General features: G+C 37.2%; 1 protein-coding gene across 1 annotated transcript; it reads right to left on the bottom strand.

Annotated features, from left to right (window-relative positions):
* Positions 1-7,042: 7,042 nt before the first annotated feature.
* LOC133294759 (uncharacterized) lies at positions 7,043-20,944 on the bottom strand. The gene is made up of 7 exons (XM_061493510.1): positions 20,534-20,944; positions 20,215-20,284; positions 19,938-19,993; positions 19,710-19,785; positions 19,529-19,565; positions 7,652-7,766; positions 7,043-7,562 (listed from the first exon to the last, which is right to left on the bottom strand). The coding sequence occupies exons 1-7, from the start codon at positions 20,836-20,838 to the stop codon at positions 7,322-7,324; spliced, it is 900 nt and encodes a 299-aa protein (XP_061349494.1). The 5' UTR covers positions 20,839-20,944; the 3' UTR covers positions 7,043-7,321.
* Between the last annotated feature and the right edge of the window lie 203 nt (positions 20,945-21,147).

Below are 21,147 nucleotides of genomic sequence, written 5' to 3'. Positions count from 1 at the left end.
GGTAGGGAGTTGTATAGGCTGCAATAGACCAGCAGAGGCCTGGGTTGTATACTTTACTTGTTGACACACAACACATGAATTGACAAACTCCTTTACAGCTTTCTTTAGTCCAGGCCAAGTGAAACTGGCAGAAGTTCTGGCTAAAGTTTTTTGGATACCTGTGTGACCACTAGCTAAAGAGGAGTGATTTTCTTGGAGTACCTGCTGCACTAGGGGAGAGTTAGGATCTAGTAATAACTTTCCTTTGCTCAATAACAACCCCTCACGAATCTCTAATTCTGGATTGGAAGTTGGATCCTATGCTAGTTGATGGTACTTTTGCTTGAAAAAAGCATTATTCTGATTCTCTTTTTTTAAGTCCTCTAAGATGGAAAAATGCACTACTGCCAGTGTTTGGAGTAACCAGACAGAGGGATAACGTGAGAGTGCATCAACCACTCTGTTTTCTTTTCCTGGCTTATATACTATAGAATATTGAAATCCAAGTAATTTAGCCAAATAATATTGATGTTCAGGGGTTTGAATTACCTGGTCCAGCAAGGCACGTAAGCTTTTCTGATCGGTTCTGATTAGAAACTTCCTTCCAAGTAGATATTGTCTCCATTTCTTAACTGATTCAGTGATAGCATAGAGTTCGCGTACATATGCAGAAGCTTTCTGCATCCTTAAGGTCAACTTCTTGCTAAAATATGAAATAAGGTGCTCATTTTGAAGTAACACCGCTCCTATGCCCAAATCCGATGCATCCGTCTCCACCACAAAATCCTGGTCGAAATTGGGAAGGGCTAATACAGGGGCTGATGACATTGATGTCTTTAGGTGGTCAAATGCAAGTTGGGTTGCTGTCGTCCAAAAGAAGGAATCATTCTTTAATAAATCAGTAAGGGGAGCGGCTATGGCAGCATAATTACACACAAATCTTCGATAATAACCCGTGAGGCCAAGAAATCCTCGTAATTGTTTGAGATTCTTTGGTGTAGGCCATTCCAGCATGGTTGTGACTTTGGTGAAGTCCATACTAACCTCTTCGGATGAAACGACATGGCCAAGATATTCCACTTTATTTTGTGCAAATGAACATTTACTCCTCTTTACATAGAATTGATTATTCTGCAGAGTAGAAAGTACCACTTTTAAGTGGTGCAGATGAACATCTAGGGAAGGACTGTATATTAAAATATCGTCAAAAAAAACAGCAACAAACTTTCGGAGATATGGCTGTAGTAGCAGGTTCATTGTTGCTTGAAATGTTGATGGGGCATTTGTCAACCCAAAAGTCATTACAAGGAATTCGTAATAACCTTGATGAGTCCTAAAAGTCGTCTTATGAACATTGGAAGGGCAGACCCGGATTTGATGATAACCTGCTCTCAAATCCAATTTAGAAAAAATGTGAGTTCTCCCTAGCTCATCCATCAACTCATCGACCGTAGGAATAGGAAATATGTCCTTGATAGTGATGTTATTTAGTGCCCGATAATCAATGCAGAAACGCCATGTCACTTCCTTCTTTTTGACTAAAAGAACAGGAGAGGAAAAAGGGCTAGTGCTGTTGCGGATGAAGCCATAATCTAGCATTTGCAGCACTTATTTTTCAATCTCACTCTTCTGAAAATGAGGATATCGGTAAGGTCTTACATTGACAGGTGGTACATTAGGCTGTAAGTGTATCACATGGTCTAGTTGCCTATGTGGTGGCAACTCCTTAGGCTCCTGAAAAATGGTATCAAATTCCTCCAACAAAAACTGCACTTGAGGATCCATTTCAGGTTCTTGAACACTAATAATAGAGTCCAGCAAGGTTAGTTGGTATAGTGAGGCCACTTGGTCAGAATTCTGGATCCTTCTGAACTGATTAATTGATATTGGATTGGGGTGCTTGTCCCCTTGCAATTTGATAACTGTGCTCTCCCATGTAAATTCCATAGTAAGTTGCTGATAATCCAGCACTATAGGCCCCAAAGATTGCATCCATTGCACTCCCAGGACCATATCGGCTCCCTGTATAGGTAAAACATAGAAATCTACCAAGAAAATGTGTTGCTGGATTTGAACTGGGACAGCTGAGCATGGTCCCTCACATTTTAATACTTGTCCATTGCCAACCATTACATCAAATTGTCTATCTGTAGTCATTGACATATTAAGAGTGGAGACTACTCTAGGTTGCAAAAAATTATGGGTGCTGCCCCCATCAACAAGCAAGGAGAGTTCGGATTTCCCAATATGACAAGTGAAACGTAAGGTTTGTGGAACAAGGAATCTGGATAAAGCATGAAAACTAATATGGGGAGAGTCTGTGTTATTGGTTTCTATTTCCAGTATGGAAGGGTTAGGTGTATCTAAGGGTGGTGGTTCAGGTTCGCTGAGTTCATCATCTGGGACAATGAGGACATGGATTGAAGCTGTACATTTATGACCAGAGAAGTATTTATCTCCACAATAGAAGCATAACTTCTTTTCTCTTCGTTCCCGAATTTCACTTTGGCTAAGACGATGGATGGGTGTTTTGGTCTGGGAATTGGATGTTACAGTGGTGACAGGTTTAGGATTGGTTATTTGAGTGGGTGGTGTAGGTAAGAGTGGTGGGTATGAGAATGTAATTTGGGATATGTGGATTTGGTTTGTAGTTTCAGTTCCTGGATCTTGGCTAAGGCTATAGCTTTAGTCAAGGTAGAGGGTTGGAAGGCCGAAACCTCATGTTGAATTTGTGGTTGCAACCCAAATATAAAGCAACTAAGGAGAAACGATTCAGAGAGACCGTTTACCTTATTGGACAAGGTTTCAAACTCCGTTTGGTAATCCATCACCGAAACTTTCTGCAGCAATTTGGCTAATTTTCCTTGGTAATCTTCTAACTCCGTTGGACCAAAACGAATTTGGAGGGACTGCAAGAACCCTTCCCACGATAAAATGGACGTATTTTTATGCAACGACTTGTACCAAGCCAAGGCTTTCGCGTCGAAATAGAATGGAGCCACTCTGAGACGTTGTTCTTCGACAATTTCATAAAAATCGAAGAATTGGTTGACCTTGAAGATCCAATCCTGTGGGTCATGCGAACCATCATAACGAGGAACTTTGATGCGTAGGTTCTTGGCTGCCTAAAGCTCCTTCGAACCAGATGAATGGTGATGTGCAGAGGACTGAAACGGTTCACGTTCTCTGTAGTTGTAAAAAATAGCATCCAGTTTGCATGTGATCTCCATGTATTGCCGCTGCATCTGCTCTTTGAGAATCTCTACATCAGATTGAGTTTGTTCCCATCGATCATCAATCGATTTAGACGGGTGTCCGGCGCCATTGTTCAAGAATGAAAGCACCAATTGATAGATTCAAGTTCTATCAAGGAAGAAGAAGAGGTTGAGAAAAAACAGAGAAAGAAGTAATTTTTCTTATTTCATCAAAAATTGAATTCTCCATACACTGGTTTTTCCCCTTTTATACCTTCAATGAATTTCAACAGCAAACAGAAAGTAAAACAACAACATGTAACTAACTCACTATCTGTTATGAACCCCTAATGATACAACCACATGTACACAATCATTACTGTTGGCTATGCCTAATCATCCAATCTCCTTGGTCTTCTGATCACTCTCTTGGATTTTCTTGTTGCGATGGGCCTCTCTAGTTCTTGTCCATCCAGTTCCTCTTCCTCTTCAATAACTGCATGTAACTCTGGTTCCATCTCTTTGCCCCCAGCTGTTGTCAGTGTTGTTTTTGTAACTTCTGCAGTTTGGTGTACTTCCCTTGGACTCTGATCACCGACTTGGATAGTTGGGTCATTCAACTCTTCTATTGGGCTATTGCACATTGGGCCCGTATCAGGGTCACACCGGTTCTGTAACATGGCCGGTCCAATATGAAAATCGGACCGGTTACATGATCGGTTCATCGATTTTCGGGTCGACCCGGTTTTTATAACATTGACTTTTAGAGTAAAAATATTTATATTCAAATAAAGTTATTACTAAAAACTAGTTTAGAAAATTTGGGTCCAAATGGTGAATATTTTGAGAAAAGAAGGGAAATAGTTAAAAAAAATTGAAAGGTTATACTTACAACTAGGGGTGTTAAATGAAGCAGGGGCCTTGCCTCGGTTCGTGAAGGCCTGAGCTTACATGTCTAAAATTGGTTGTTGGCACCAGATTTGAACTTGTATAAAAGCTCGTTTAATAAAAAAGCTCGGCCTTAGAGCCTCTCAGGCTGGCCTAGTGTGTATATATATATATATATATATATATATATATATATATATTTATATTACTTGTAATAGCCCTCTCTTTCTCATCAATCTATTTCACCCCATTTTATTGGTTAAACAGACTTTTTGAATGAGTTTTTTTTTACATTATGCTGTTTGGATATACATTGAATTTAAATATTTATGGAATTACTAGTGTTGTTGATTGTATATTCTGTTTGGATAAATTTTTGTTGTCTTATATTTTTAAACAGGTTAAATCAGGCTTTTATTTTTTGTAAATAAATCAGGCCGTAGGCCAATAATTATATTTATAATAGGTAACCGACTTTGTCAGGCTGACATCTAAACACAGGCTTAGCCTTTTAGGACCAAAGCTCGGCTCGGCCCGTTAACACCCATACTTACAACCTCTTACAATCCTATCTTAATCATTGATTTTCGTCAATCAACGGTTATTATTTTTGCAAATCAAACTCATTAAATTAATTATTAATTCGTAATAAATAATAACCGTTGATGACAGAAATTAAAGGTTAAGATATGGTTGTAAGAGGTTGTAAACGAAAATAGATTGTAAGTATAATCTTCCTAAAAAAAATAATATGTATATCTTTTATTTAACAAAATACGATCAAAACGCCAATAAAGGTGAATACAATTGGCTAAGGATTTGGTTCGTACCCCACAAAGACGCCAGTTCAAACCCTTGTGTGATATTAATTCCTCGCAGAAATTCTCAAAAAAATAGAGGTCTTATGTAGTCGTCTGTTTCTTCCGGTTATAGGTAGTTGACCAATTATTTCTTGCAAAAACTTTCATTGTTTTGGAATTAGTTGCTGTTAAATTTTTTGTAATAAGCCAACATGTGCTTTTATTCATGCTATATGTAGGAAAAATGGGACTTTTGTACATGAATGCCCACTATAAGGTTGATAATTCTTGATAGTGTAGTGCATTGAGAATGAAATTTTCTGTATTTACCCAAAGATAAGTTTACAATGGGTCTTTCGATGATTTTCCACTGAGTATGAAAAAATTGTAGCGTACATAAAGTGTTATTTTAGGTTTTATAAAGTGATATTTTTTAGAATGTTGAAATATGCTCATGCACCATGGCAGACTCTAAATTTCTCTACATGATTCGAGCCTTCGCCTTTGTCATTTTTTTTTGGAAAAAAAAAATTGTTACGTTACATTTATAACGCGATCTTTCGATTTATGTGAATTTTTTTTTAAATAAATATTTTCTACTTGAACTCTTTAACTTTTTTTGCTAGTTTATTGTTTGGAAGTTTGAGTCAATTGACAAATATAATAGGCATGATAAAAAATAATACTTATTTGTTCTTTAATTGTAGAGAAGTTTAGTTATGGATAACCATGGATAACCAATTATTTTTATGGTTTGGTAAACAATCAGTTTATAAAATAAAATGCAATTTCATATGAAATCAATTTTTAAAAATAATCAATTTTTAAAATTTGGAGCAGTTTAGTTATGGATCGGTTTGATTTTTTTAGATATTTTGAACACCCCTAATCATGTATGTGCAAATTAGGTAGAATAGCCAAAGATTTTATTAGTGTTATGTAACATAATGTAAGTGTTGTTTCCAACTCTCACATCAAAAGGGAGAGAGAAAGTGAAATGATGAAAGAGAAAGAAAAACATGTGAACTCCATCTCTTTAATACGTGTAGGAAAGTGAAGTTATATTATGTTAAATGATAAATATAAAACCCAATTGCCAATCAAGGCAAACATACTATTATTATTTTTATATTTAATAATTAAAAAACCTGTGTCATGTGATTTATTGTCTATTGTTTATTGGTTTAGTCTATTAAATTTACGTAAACAGAATCTGTACAAGTACTTTTCCCTTCAGAAGCATCTCTGGTTGTATTTGATATGACATTGTTGGCGTCCAAAAAGTTCTTAGATACACTTAATGAGTCAAGTTATTAAACAAGTATCACATCATATATATATATATATATATATATATATATATATTCTAAGAATAATTAGCATTTTAAAATTAAATTTATTAGTTGTAAAAAGCAATGATAATCCTCATTGCTATAGGTTTATTTACTCGTACAATATACCTACAATTTCTCCGATTCCCAAAATCTTTAGCAGTAGCTTCACTAGAAAAGAAAAAAAACTAACCTAGGAGTAAATTCTGAAAATATTTTGGATAATACGGATGTACCAAACATTCGGTATATTCTTTACCAAATATGAAAAAAAATAACACATTTACACTATCCTTACCTTTATTTTAGGAAAATAGTTTTTTCATTTTACATGAAAAAAATTTCTCATACTATACTCACAATACATGAATGGATTCTATCTTTATTTTTTTGTCTTATCATCTTTTTGTGAACTCCACTCATGTATTGTGTGTGTAGCATGAAAAAAATTTCTCATCTAAAATGAGAAAATTAATTCCCATTATTTCCTTTTATATCTTATTTTTTTCTGTTTTTGAGAAGGAAATATCTACGGCCATTACAGTGAAAATGGGCTCGTATATTCTTGTACGGTTCCGAAGTGACTGTGTCCATATTGTGTTAGCTTCATCGTTCTCACAAAATTTCGGAGTATAAATATGAACCCAACAATAAAGTTGCTTTATCTATGTTGATCGAATATTTACCACTAGATAAAAACACAACAACACATTTTTTTTTTATCCACTCTCTCTCTCCTACATGATTTATCTTTTTTTCTCACTTAAAATGACATAACTGTATATCTTTTAAAATGATACATACTTTTTCCTTTTCATAAATATATCATGAAAATCAAATGGCACCCATGTAATTATATAATGCTGTGTCAAATTTCATGTTTCAGATTTTGAATAGTGTCGATGTGCTGCAGACAAACATGTAACACACTGAAATTGCAAGCAAAGAGAACTCATTCTTTCCGAAGATTTCTCTTAAACATTTTCACTCTGCCAACAAGTATGGAACCTCTTTTTCTTATGTTGTAAGGCTTCTATCTTAAATAACTAAATAAAGAAAAATTCAAACACAGTAATAAATCAGCCTAATAAACAAGCCCAGACATCATGATACTGTCCTTTAAAATGTATCAAAGTTCATCATGTATTCTTTGTTCTAAAGGAGCCTCTGTATTATGAGCGCGATCACCTCTGACTTGATGAAGATTTATGTCATCTGCAGCGGCTTGGCGTCTTAGCTCTGCCTGCCCCACCACACCAGCCTTTATGGCCTCAATAACCTTTCTCTGCAAGGTAAGTAGTCCAATCCGCTTGGAAGCAACATAAAGAACAGCGAGGACGAACAACAAAAAACCAACCCCAAGTATCACCCTGTTCAAATATGAGTTAACAGTTAGGATTTAGGAAGACCAAATAAAAAGGGCAGAGAATAAAATCCATTTATTTTTTTCTTTCCATACCTGTCCATGACATCTTGACGTTGCATTGTGGAGAGCAGATTTCGAGTTCTCATCAACAATGAGCGGTGCCCTTTATATTCACTTTCAGCCTTTTGTAACACTCCAGTTGATTCATCTATATATCCAAGCAATTTTGCAAAACAAAGATTCAAACGAAGTTATTTCCCATTCCTCATAATCATATTAATTAAAACAATATTTCAATTCATCAAGGCAAAACTAATATCGCTCAACTAAAGTTTTAACAAACATTCCAGGGCAGACAATGAACAAAGAAGAAGCATCTTTACATAATGCATCAAAGCAAATGACAGGTAGAAAAACCACTACAAGTTAAATTGCATAAAGTCTTATTCCCAGAAGAGCAAGCTATAATGCAGTACATCATCTATTACATATAAAGAGCTAAAGGTAGCTAAAAACTGTATAAATACGTCATTGTTATTTGGTAGACCCAAAATCAAAAGGACTTTTCCTCAGTTATTAGTGGTCAAAACTGATTAAAAAAACTGGCCCCAAATTTTAAAAAATATTAACCACATTATAGGTTTAAGAGGGCGAGTTTGGAGGAGTGGCAACGCTACTTCTTTGTGACCGAAAGATCACAGGTTTGATTATAGAAAACAACCTCTTTGTAAATATGCAATGGTAAGGCTGCGTATAAGGATTGCCCTAACCACTATCCTTGCTAGTCAGGATTATGGGAAGTGGTTTTAACCACTTTATAGGTTTGCCTAACCATAGAAGTTAATTGCGCAGCAATAGCATCGCGAGTCGCGCCGTATGGGCGTTGCAGTGCCTTGCCTCAAGAAACCGCACCGCGCTGCACCGGAATGCAATAACAGTCATTGCGATCGCATTTGTGGCCAAATCGCGACCATCTTGCTATTATAAGGCAAAATCTCAATTTTGTCCTAAATTTAAATATGTAACAGAAAATTTTCAAGGGTTTTTTAGTCTATCTGCGTCTCTCTCTGTCACTTCTGCTACCTTTGTCTTTAAAAAATGTTTTTTTTGTCATTATTTCTGTTATATATCTATTCCGTTATTTCTGCAACTGTAACCCGCTATAGCGTTTTTCGGGGTTGGCCGCGACATGCCGCAATCCGCATTTGATAACTTTGTGCCTAACACCCTCTTGTTCTCTAGCCTGTTCTTAAAGGCCAGAGTCACTTTCCTTAGTTATTAGTCATCAAAGCCAAAGGGAAAATCCCAGTGCACAAAACTCCCAGATTTTGCAAGAATAGGGATTAGAGTTAATTGTATGTAGCTTTTCCCTTGCATTTTGTGCAAAAAAAGCTGTTCTAAGACTCAAACTCTCGGAACCGTAAAAATTGGCCCCAAATTTAAAATATCTTAACCATATTATAGGTTTTCCTAACACCCTGATGTTCTCTAGCCTATTCTTAAAGGGCAAAGGAGCTCTTAATAAGTTAAATAGGCAAATCTGTAGTTACTAAAGTTATCAGAACCTTACAAAAATATCCTCAAGAAAGTATCAAACTCAACTATGTCAAACCATATAAAAAGCTCAACCCAAAAAATTCTGTAGTTACTCAATGGAATGGTAGGGGAAGCTGAAAGAAAGTAAAAGGTTGCTAAAAGTTCTGTGTGCTTTATGTAAGCATTAATATGTATAACCCAATTCACCTCAAGCCTCCATTTTGAGTTTCTCAAAAATTTGGGAATTACAACTTACATGCTCTACCTCTATTTTCTTTCCCTTTATTTTAAAAATCTAAGCAAGAAAAAGATTGTCATTTCTCATCCCTTCATTCTAACTCCTTACCATTTCTATTATACCTTTTTCTTTCCACTTTTTTATTCCCAAACAAAGCCTAAGTGATCCCTTAAACGAGTGTTAAACCTCATGGAATTCAAATGCAAATTTTTGTCATTGACAAAATCACCCGCATAAAAACTATGACCACAGTTTGATCCCAACACATCCAAATTCATAGCTAGAATATAAGCATCAGTTTACTCTGAAAAAAACTACATTGCAGCATATAAGCATTACAGTTCTAAGGCTTAGGCAAATTGAGAATATTCTTTTCATATAAAATGCTTCAAACTTATCAAGTCTAATGCCCAGCGAACTTTCAAGGAACCTTGATATACCTTTATGAGTTCAACCTAATTGATGCAATAGAAGTTTAACAGGCTGCCAGGATGTTTCAACTTTTTTTTTTTTTTAATATTTAACTTCATGTCTGTTTTTCATGATTTTCATGTTTCCTGGACTTGGGCCATGGCTGGCTGGATTCTATTTGTTGATCTTATTTTAGTTCATGTTTAGTTACTCTTAATCTTTTGGAGTGGCAAGGTGGGGAACGGGGGATAAAAGGAGGAGAGGAAAAATTAGAAGCTGAGAGATAAAAATTACACAGATATAAGTGGGAGCACCAAGAGAGAGTAGCACACCCATCCCTTTGTAAGCCCTTGCCAAGTGCAAAGCTTACTTATGAGAACCTGAGATCCAATCTCGGCATGATAGATATCTACCGCTGACATTGAGCGGGAGTGTTGGTGATCATTTCCTGATTTTTAGCCTGATGTTTAGGAATAGATAGGTTATTTTTAGTTCGACTGAATCTTATAGAATTCTGCTCTACTGACAGAATCAGTACCCAATTCTTATTCCGTTTTACAGACAGAGTCATTACCTAGTTTTTTTTCTTAGGCCAAGATTAGTTTACAGCCTTTACTGTACAGTTTCTTCCCTAATTCCCTATTTTTGCTGCAATCTTGTAATCGAAAGAATAAGGAATATACAATATTTTCTTTATTTTTGTATGAATTGTTACTATTGAAAAGAAGTTTTTGTATATTGATATTGAATAAATTACATGAGTGAGTATTTATACAAGAAAGAATCGCTAAGAATGACTAAGCGATGACTAATCAATCCTATCACAATCCTAATCACAATCAATTCTAATCAATCACAATTAATCCTAATCAATCATAATCAATCCTAATCAATCATAATCAATCCTAATTAATAGGAAAAAAAAGCGGAAACATGTTTGAATTCTAATTTTCTACACTCCCCCTCAAGTTGGGAGGTAAATATTGATCATTCCCAACTTGCCAATCAAGTCTTCGAATGCTGGACGGTGTAGGCCCTTGGTAAGGACATCTGCCGTTTGCTCTTTGGTTGGAACATATATCAAATGCACACTTCCATCATCTAATTTTTCTTTGATGAAGTGACGATCAACTTCCACGTGCTTTGTTCGATCATGATGCACAGGATTTTGAGCAATGCTAACAGCTGCCTTGTTGTCACAATATAGTTTTATTGGTAGGGAATATGAAATCTTCAACTCTTGAAGAAGTCTTCTCAACCAGATTCCTTCACAAACTCCATGAGCTAAAGCTCGAAATTCTGCTTCAGCACTACTTCTTGCAACCACTGTTTGCTTTTTGCTTCTCCAAGTAACAAGATTTCCCCACACATAGGTGCAATAGCCTGAGGTAGATCTTCTGTCTACTGATGAGCCTGCCCAATCTGCATCAGTGTAGATTTCAATTGTCCTTTTATACCCCTTTTTAAAGAATAATCCTCTTCCTGGAGTATTCTTGAGGTATCTAAGCACCCTATAGACTGCACTAAGATGCTTCTCCTTGGGTGAGTGCATGAATTGACTAATCATACTCACCGCAAAGGCAATGTCAGGACGCGTATGAGATAAGTAGATTAGTTTACCAACCAATCGCTGATATTGTTCTTTATCCACCTCATTCCCATCTTCAATACCTAACTTGGTATTAGGTTCCACAGGTGTCTCAGCAGGTTTACACCCTAACATTCCTGTTTCCAACAAAAGATCTAGAACATATTTCTTTTGTGTTAGAGTGATGCCTGTTTTGCTCCTAGCAACTTCCATACCAAGGAAATATTTGAGAGTGCCAAGGTCTTTGAGTTCAAATTGAGCTGCTAGAAATTTCTTCAAGGTGTTCAATTCCTCAATATCATCACCTGTAAGAATTATATCATCTACATATACAATAAGAATAGCAATTTTACCATCCTTAGAGTGTTTGTGGAAGAGAGTATGATCAGTCTGTGCTTGAATGAAGCCTCTTCTTTTGACTGCTTGTGTGAATTTGTCGAACCATTCTCTGGGAGACTGTTTCAATCCATATAGAGACTTTTTTAGTTTACACACTGATTCATTTCCCCTTTCAAAACCAGGTGGAGGATCCATATAGACTTCTTCATGTAAGTCACCATTTAGGAATGCATTCTTCACATCTAACTGTTGCAGAGGCCAATCTAGATTGGCAGCAAGAGATAAGAGAACTCGGATGGTATTGACTTTAGCAACCGGAGCAAAAGTCTCATGATAATCTATCCCATGAGTCTGAGTGAAACCCTTTGCAACCAATCTTGCCTTGTATCTGTTGATGCTATTATCTGCATTGAATTTTATTGTAAACACCCATTTGCATCCTACTGCCTTTTTTCCTTTGGGTAGGGTCACTATCTCCCAAGTTCCATTTCTTTCTAAAGCATTAATTTCTTCAAAGACAGCATCCCTCCATTTTTTATCATTGAGAGCCTCATGTATATTTCTCGGTATCTTTGTACTATCCAACATAGTATTGAAAGCACGAAACCCTGGGGACAACTTTCCATATGAAATATGATTAGAAATAGGATGAGTAGTACAAGATCGAGTACCTTTTCTGAGAGCAATGGGCAAGTGTAGATCATTTTCACCATGACACTCAAGTATTGGGGTGCTGGAACTAGAACATGGTTCAGAATCCTGGCAGTGTAGAGGCTCTGGGTTATTCACACTTTGAGGAGGCTTTCGCCTGCTATAAACTTGTCCCCATTTTGAGGAGGCTCCTGATGGTGAGGATTCTGTAGCTCCCCCTGTTTCCAAAAGTAGAGGTAATACTGTGGCATTAATAGGTTCCCATGACTGATCTTCATCTACTCCTATAGACTCCCCCTGAAGAGAAGTCGAGGGGAAGAAAGGGTCATTCTCAGAAAAAGTGACATCCATAGAGACAAAGACCTTACGAAGAGAGGGTGAATAACACTTATAGCCACGTTGAGTAGGAGAATAACCAATAAAGACACACTGGAGAGACTTAGGATCAAGCTTAGACCGTTGATGGGAGGGAATATGGACAAATACAACACAACCAAATAACTTGAGAGGTAAGGAGGAGACACCTCGGAAGGAAGGGAAGATACGAACAAGACTAGAAAGAGGAGACTTAAATTTCAGAATGCGAGATGGCATTCGATTTATCAGATACGAGGCAGTGAGAACTGCCTCTCCCCAAAGATATTTAGGAACACTCGTGGTAAACATAAGAGCCCGAGCAACTTCAAGGAGATGTCGGTTTTTTCTTTCCGCAACTCCGTTTTGTTGGGGTGTGTTAGGACACGAGCTTTGGTGAAGGATGCCATGTTGGGAAAGATATTCTCCAAGAATAGAGTTAAAATACTCTTTGCCATTATATGTACGAAGAATTTGTATAGCAACTTGGAATTGGGTTTGAACCATGGCATGAAATTTTTTAAACACGGATGCAGCATCGGACTTATCCTTTAGAAGATACACCCAACAAACTCGAGAATGGTCATCAATGAAGGTAATGAACCATCGAGTACCTGAAATATTTTTAACACGGGCTGGACCCCATATGTCGCTATGAATTAAGGAAAATGGGGAAGAGTCATGTGAACTTTAGAAGGATAATGAGCACGAGTATGCTTGGCAAGTTGACAAATATCACAAGAAAACAAACTTGGACTTTTATTAATAAATAAGTTTGGCAACAACTTCTGAAGATAAATAAAATTTGGATGGCCTAGCCTACGATGCCACAGCATAACATCATTACATGAATCAAAAGGAAACATAGAGTTTTTTTCTACGAAAACAGCTTCATGAGTCACATCCTCCTCAAAGTAGTAAAGTCCACCATCCTCTCTAGCACTGCCAATCATCCTCTCCGAGTCCTGTTCCTGAAAAACACAACCATGTGGAGAGAATTTAGCAAAGCAATGCAACTCAGAGGTGAGCTTGCTAATGGAAATGAGATTACAAGTCAGAGAAGGAACATAAAGAACTGATGTCAAAGTAATCAGCTCAGAAAGTTTAATGGTTCCGTGTCCCGCAATCTGGGAAAAACTGCCATCGGCGATCTTGACCCGAGAAGGTTCAGAATATGGAGTGTATGGACAAAACAAGCCAAGATTACCTGTCATATGATCAGAGGCTCCAGAATCAAGGATCCAATGATTTTGACTATCAACATGGAAAGTTGTACCTTGCTGGACCACATGACTAGTGGCCTTAGGAGGTTGCTCGTGGTAATAAAAAGAGTGTTTTGAGGAAGCCATGAATAAAAAGAGAAGGGTTGACCGTTGATGAAAAATCAAGTTTTGTAAACTTTTGATCTGACCTCTGGAACAGGAAGGGGAGAAACCGGCGAGAAGGTCTGTGCAAGTCGCGACGGAAAAAAAACGTCTGGAAGGCGGCGCGTGGTGGCGCGTGCAGCGGCTGACGGCGATGGGTCCAGCGGCGGTCGACTCGTCGGATCCTTCTGAGTCGAATGGTCACCTCACTTTTTTGATCGGAGGTCAGTAAACTAGGTTTCTGTGTTGGACAGATTCAAGGCGGTGTTTAGGAGGTGTTTGACGGTGATGGAAGTGTTTGGATGGTTATTTCAGATTTGAATTAGGGTAGGAACGAACCCGCTCTGATACCATATTGAAAAGAAGTTTTTGTATATTGATATTGAATAAATTACATGAGTGAGTATTTATACAAGAAAGAATCGCTAAGAATGACTAAGCGATGACTAATCAATCCTATCACAATCCTAATCACAATCAATTCTAATCAATCACAATTAATCCTAATCAATCATAATCAATCCTAATCAATCATAATCAATCCTAATTAATAGGAAATAAAAACGGAAACATGTTTGAATTCTAATTTTCTACAGTTACCCTCGCTAAACACGGTTTAATGGGGAGTGGTACACTGTCTCAGGACCGATATCTTGTTGATATCAGTTCCAGAGACACTGTACACTCAACAAAATAAGGAAATAAAGAAAGGAAAAAAAAATGAAAACACTACAGGAACTTCTAGGATCCTGCTTCGTCCCACTCCAAAACCAACATTACTTCCCTCTTCCCCACTTTCTCACCCCCCTCCCACTACCCCTTATATTCTTCTCTCAACTGACTTCTCCTCTGACCCAATCTATTTCTGCCACCTGTCCATTTCATTATGCTATATGTCCCTATCGTGAATATTCTTCATGATTTCCTTGTTGCATCCCTCCTGAACCCCAAGGTTCAATTCCCTGCTTTTCACGTTATTATTCCTAGAATATACATTAGTTATAGAGGTCTCTATTATCATGTGCACATTAAATTAATCCTATATTATTTACTTAATTTCTCTCAATTTCCTGATGTTGGGCAACTGAATTCAGTCACAGTTCATGGCATTTTGGATGTAAAGAGTTATTTGTCAAAAGTTTGGAAATTGTGCAAATTAATTTCCAAAAGTGGAACTCCAAAAAGTTATTCGGCAGTCAACGTTGATGCAGGTTATTTGCATTTCAGGCCAGTTGGATGTTGATGGGCCTATGGGCTGAAAGGGAAGGAATGAGTGGATTAGTTAGAGAAATATTCTAGGAAGTTCTTAGTTGATAGGATAAAAGGGAGGGGAGTTGTGTAGTTACTAGTTAGGTATGGATGGATTAAGTGAATTTGGAGTGGGGATTTGGAGAAAGATCTCTTGGGATCTCTTTGGGGCCTAGGTATGTTGGTCTTGGAGAGTGAGTGAGGTCTTTGGGTTTATCTTTTCTGCATTGTCATTGTTATCTATGAAGCACCGATACCGACTCAGCGTTTTCGATATGTTCCCGACACGGGACATCAATACGTTACTTCAAAAATACTAATATTTCGATACGTTCCGATACATCTTAGTATTAAATAATATTTTTAATATAAAGAGTGTATTTCACATTAACAAAATATAATAAAAGGAAAATCATAAACACAAATAATAGATTATTGTCTACCAAAACAAAAATTATCCATACAAAACATTATACAAAAATACTGAATCATAAAATTTAAGAAATAGATAATATAAAAAAAAAAAAACCAAGACAGAAAATGAGGTTAAAATAAAAACATAAGCATAAATCATAAACGTTATGCAAAATAAAAATAAAAATTAACAGAAGCAAAATTAATTATAGCTCGTACAGAAGTTAATTACAAATTAATATGGACAATGAAACAACAAAAAAGGGAGAAAAAATATACCTCACAGCTGTTTCAATCTCAGTTTTTATGGTACATTATTAATGTTTTTTATTTTTTGGTAACAATATTAATGCACGATAAAAAAGGAAAGAAAAAAAGGTGAGGTTAAAGACAAACCGACACAGACAAAGGCACACCCAAATAGAGAGAGAGAGAGAGGTAGATGCGGCGTTGAGGAGAGGAAAGATGCAAGAAGCCAAGGAGGAAAGAAGGAAAAACCGCGTCGAGGAGAGGAAGAAGTGAGTCAGCAGAGATGGCAGACCCACGAGGAGAGGAAGAAGTGAGTCGAGTCGACAGAGACGGCAGTTGGCAAAAGTGAGTCGGAAGAAGCGATCTCTCAACAATTTCGATTTAGATCAGAAACGGCAGACGCTCGAGGTGAGTATAAAGTGAATCAGATTTTGATTTAGGGTGTATTTTTGCCAAAATTTGCAGTTAAAAAACACCCTTCAGTTTTTTATAATTCACAAACCTGCCATTGACCGTATCGAATTTGTTGACCCATCCGATATGTAAAAATGGGTATCGAGAGCGTGTCTGTCTGGGACGCGTATCCGATACGTAGAATTTTTTTTTTGGGACATATCGGTGCTTCATAGATTGTTATTCTTTTTGTATTTGCTTTGTTTGTATTCACTATTTGATTCAGTTGTAATTCCATGTCACACTGTGATAGGTTGGAGTTAGTAATTAGGAATCTGTCACTGGAATTCTATATTGCTTGAGTTAATTGAAGAATATAATGAGATGTTTTTCAGTTCATCTACAGTTGTCCTCTGTTTATTGTGATTTCCATTTCTGTCTAGCATTATATATGCATAGGTGCCATCAATTTGGTATCAAAGCACTACAATACTGGGAGTGCTTTTGTTCTAGATCTAAAAAAAATGGAATATAGATTCACGAAGGTCGAGAGGAGCTTTGATCGTTTGGAAGCAAGAATGGATGGAGTTGAAGACGCTTTTCATCAACTCCAGAAAACAATTCATTCGTTAATAGAGCGCATCGGTCCGTGTTTTGCAGAAGAATTAAAAGCGAGAAGTGAGAAAGAAGAAGAAGCAAAGCGAGAAGCTCTAATGACAGCAGAAGCAAATGAAGATGGAAGCGCAAATGCAAAAGAAGCAGAAAAAAGAAAAAGAAGAAATAGTCGAAGACGAAGGAGGAGAGAAAGAAGATGGAGAACGGACGAAGCTGCATCTCCATGGCCAAATCGATCTGGATTATGTCTCCAAAGATGAGAAGATGGCTTTAGCTCAAATGGAGGATGTTATGTCTAGGCAAGCGATGGAAGAAAAGGAAGAGATAGCGGAGAAGATGATGATTAACTTGGGTCGCCCTAGGGTGTATGGCAAAATTAGGCCCAATATACATATTATGGAAACCGCTAATGGGCCAATGGCCACAGGCCCGAACAATACAAACCCAGATTTTCATAATTTCCAAGGTGAGAATAATAGGGCTGTTGGGACTCACATTTGGCCCAATGAAACAAACCCTACATTTGTGCAAGCAACAGCTGAAGATATAGAAGAGCAAAGGTCAACGCAGGGAGGCTCCACGGGAAACGTCAATGGCGGTAGTTGCGGCGTGCGTTTCCAACAACTGTCACCGCAAGAGATGGCGGAACAACGGCAACGCAACTTTTGGTTCACGTGTGACACTTTAAATTCGCCGAACCAAGTTCGTTCAAACTCCCACCTTCTTGACAAGCTCCTGGGAACACGCAAACCAATGCTGGAAAAGGAAGAGGTGGTCGCCGGCGACGACTGTTCAGCCGATGAGGGAAGTTGTAACTGAGCACAATAACACGAACCATGATGGGAATTACGTCAAAAGTGCATGCTAATGACTAGGTAGAGGAAATTGGTCAGCAAATCGGTGAAGGAGCCTTATTTGCTCCATATGCAAATAGCAAGGTCGTGCCAGCATCTGCTATCCCTGATGGATGGATGAGATTGGATATTGGTCCATATTTTTGTTAAAACATTTAGTGATGCATTGGATACCACCTAAACTATCATATTGAATAGACCAATGGGAGTGTTTGAGTTTGACAAGTTTGTTGTTTGGACAGAGTCTACTGCAAAGAAAGGGGGTGACAACGGGGTTAAGAAGCTTTAAACAACGGGATCTGGGTGGATATTTTCTCACATCACATATCCTCTTTCTTCACCTTAAGGACAAGGTGAGTTTTGGAGGGGGAGTATTGATGGGCCTATGGGCTGAAAGGGAAGGAATGAGTGAATTAGTTAGTTATTTAGGGAAATATTCTGGAAGGTTCTTAGTTGATAGGATAAAAGGGAGGGGAGTGGGTGTAGTGAGGTATGGATGGATTAAGTGAATTTGGAGTGGGGATTTGGGGAAAGATTTCTTGGGATCTCTTTGGGGCCTAGGTATGTTGGTCTTGGAGAGTGAGTGAGGTCTTTGAGTTTATCTTTTTTGCGTTGTCCTTGTTATTCCTTTTGTATTTGCTTTGTTTGTATTCACTGTTTGATTCAATTGTAATTTCCTGTCACGGTGTTATAGGTTGGAGCCAGTAATTAGAAATCTGTCACTTGAATTTGTATTGCTTAGGTTAATTGAAGAATATAATGAGATGTCTTTCAGTTCATCTATAGTTGCCCTTTGTTTATTGTGATTTCCATTTCTGTCCAACATTATATACGCATAGGTGCCATCAGATGTTAATGTCTAAATATGGTAAGCTAGTAACTTAAACTTCAGCTTGACCATAACAATTGGTCTTAATTCAAGCACATAGTATGCTCATCGTTCAAGCAAAATGAGGATGATCTTGGTTTTACTAAACTTTTTCAATTTATTGACAGGTGTCTTCTTTTCAGCGCACTACATTCTGCTAGCGATAGAAAGAGAATGAGAAAAATTCACATGAATGATTAAAGTAAATAATTTCATATTAAGCTTTCATAAAATATATAGGTTTGAGTTTGAGGGCCTTGTAATATTGTGGGGTCGACAAGAAGATTCATTTGAAAGAAAAGAAGACTTCAAATATTATTACATGGAGAGCAGCCTGAAGCTATAAATGGGATAGCTTCCAGCTAACTTGAAACTCACTCCCTGCAATATTCTTTCTTCCAATTTGACTTATTTAGCCAGCCTATGATAGAAATCAAGAAATAGCAAGAAAATGAGAGAAAGTGACGAGAGAAAAACAGTGAGAGAAAAGGAACTGAAAGTGTTTTGTTCTGAACTTGTTATTTTACAGCTGATGAGACCATGTCAGTTCTGTTACATTTATAGTTAAGCAGCCTGCCCAGACTCACAACTGTTTCTAACTGCTCTAATAGCAGTTACACAGCTGTAACTGCTAGGACAGTTCTAGATTATCGAGCTATAGAAATACTCAGAGATGAGTATTACTCTAACAGCTAAAAATCATATACGTTTTTCTTTGTCTTCATATAAATTTCACATACACAAAAAATAATACACAACGTAATACCACTGGAAAAATAAAGTAGAAGTAGAAAGATAAAAGAACCACATCAATATACAAAGGGGGAGAGGGAGGAAAATGTACCTACCAAGAGTCATAAGTGTGCTTGTGTTTCTTTCAACCTCCTAATTAAGACAGAGATACAATGAGTATGCTAATCAACCCATCATAAAATAGTCATAAAGAACAATAACTATGTAATATAATATTACAACTAGAGAGCACGATCAAAAATTAAGTTTAGAAAAGAAAGATACCTAACTACTAACCTGAACCATCAACTGACGAGAACGTCGAAGGCTTTCTGTGATGCTCTCTGCAGCAGATGTCATTCCAGCTTTTGTCCTGGAAGAAGATCACAAATTTGAGAAATAAAACACTTTATCCTGGCATGCTAACTGAATTTTCCAATGGAAATGGCACTAAATGATAAATAAATAAATAAATAAAAAGCAAGCATAATTTGACCCCAGCTGAATATGGCACCAAGGACATACTGTAAATTGCGTCTGCGAACAGTGGACTCTTCTCCACCACCTAGAAGTAATTCTCTCTGCATCATAAAAAAATAGAATAAGTCACATTGTATTCCAACCCATCAACGTAAACAAACAGAAAACAAGGAGTCCATGATCATGATATAATCTTCCATGTCACTAGCACAAATAACACAACATGGTAGTCGTTGATGACAAGATGTTCCAAATAACACACCAAGAATTAAATAAGATGAGCAAAACGATAAGGTTAAGGATAATCAAGTAAGTATATTGCCTCCTCCTGAGCAGCTTTCCTCAAGTTAGCCTTGGCTTGCAGATTGGCATTCCTCAGATTTAACCGCAAACTGTTATTCAAAAAAAAAAAAAAAAACCTATCATCAGAAATTAACAAACAAGTAACATTTATCCTGGGCTCATCTGATAAAATATAGCGCTTTTTTTTTTTTTTTTACAATGGGCCCTGTAAACACTATCAACGGAAATAAATTAACTATTTTATATCAATTTGCTTTAGAATTCAATAACAAACAAACATAATTTTAATTTCTATAACAGAAAAAGGAGTAACATCCAGAGAGAGAGAGAGAGAGTACTTTTGAATTAGGGTTTTCCAAGATTCAAGCATGGCGCGAGCAGATTGAACGTCTTGTTCAGTGGGCAACTGTGGAGCGAGAAGATCGAGGGTGAAGATGAAGGAAGAAAGGAGTGACAAACCATCCTGAGCGATCCCATTCAATCTGGGAAGAGAATTTATCTCCTCATTGGCTCTTCCTGATTTCCCATACTCTTCGATTGCCTTAATGTGTTCTTGCGTTTTTCTCTGTGTCTCTTCCCATTCCCTCTTCACTTTTTCCAACTGTTCCACAACCTTGTCCATCACCGCTTCTGATTCATTCATTGCTGTTTCAGTTGAGATCAAATAATTCAATCTCTCACTGAATCGTCGTCATTCTCACTCATTCATGCTTTCCGTCAGAAATTAAAAGGCCAATTCCGACCTCAAGCTGGAGTCCAGCAACACGGTGCCGAATTTACCGTTAATTAATTAATAGAACTATAGGGAACACGGTGTCGTATTCACCATTAATTAATGGGATAAATAAGAATAATGTTGTAGGGAAAAAACTGGTGTCATGCAACCACTTGAGACAACACAAAGTCCTTGAAAAGAGTGTATCTTTCACTTTCTTTATTATTATCTAGTTTG

The sequence above is a fragment of the Gastrolobium bilobum genome, unplaced genomic scaffold (genome assembly GCF_033153095.1).
Source record: "Gastrolobium bilobum isolate Gb01-03AN ecotype WA unplaced genomic scaffold, APGP_CSIRO_Gbil_v1 utg3268, whole genome shotgun sequence".
Lineage (NCBI taxonomy): Eukaryota > Viridiplantae > Streptophyta > Magnoliopsida > Fabales > Fabaceae > Gastrolobium > Gastrolobium bilobum.
The sequence above is the reverse complement of the archived record's forward strand: the minus strand, read 5'-3'. Positions and strand labels throughout refer to the sequence as shown.

What these genes read in the sequence shown, in the direction of transcription:
- LOC133294759 (XM_061493510.1), bottom strand. Translation starts at nt 20,838, where the DNA reads ATGAATGAATCAGAAGCGGTGATGGACAAGGTTGTGGAACAGTTGGAA. An exon ending in TGGAAAACCCTAATTCAAAA is followed by an intron (nt 20,285 to 20,533) that starts GTACTCTCTCTC and finishes TTTGAATAACAG; the next exon opens with TTTGCGGTTAAATCTGAGGA. An exon ending in GGAAAGCTGCTCAGGAGGAG is followed by an intron (nt 19,994 to 20,214) that starts GCAATATACTTA and finishes TTTATGATGCAG; the next exon opens with AGAGAATTACTTCTAGGTGG.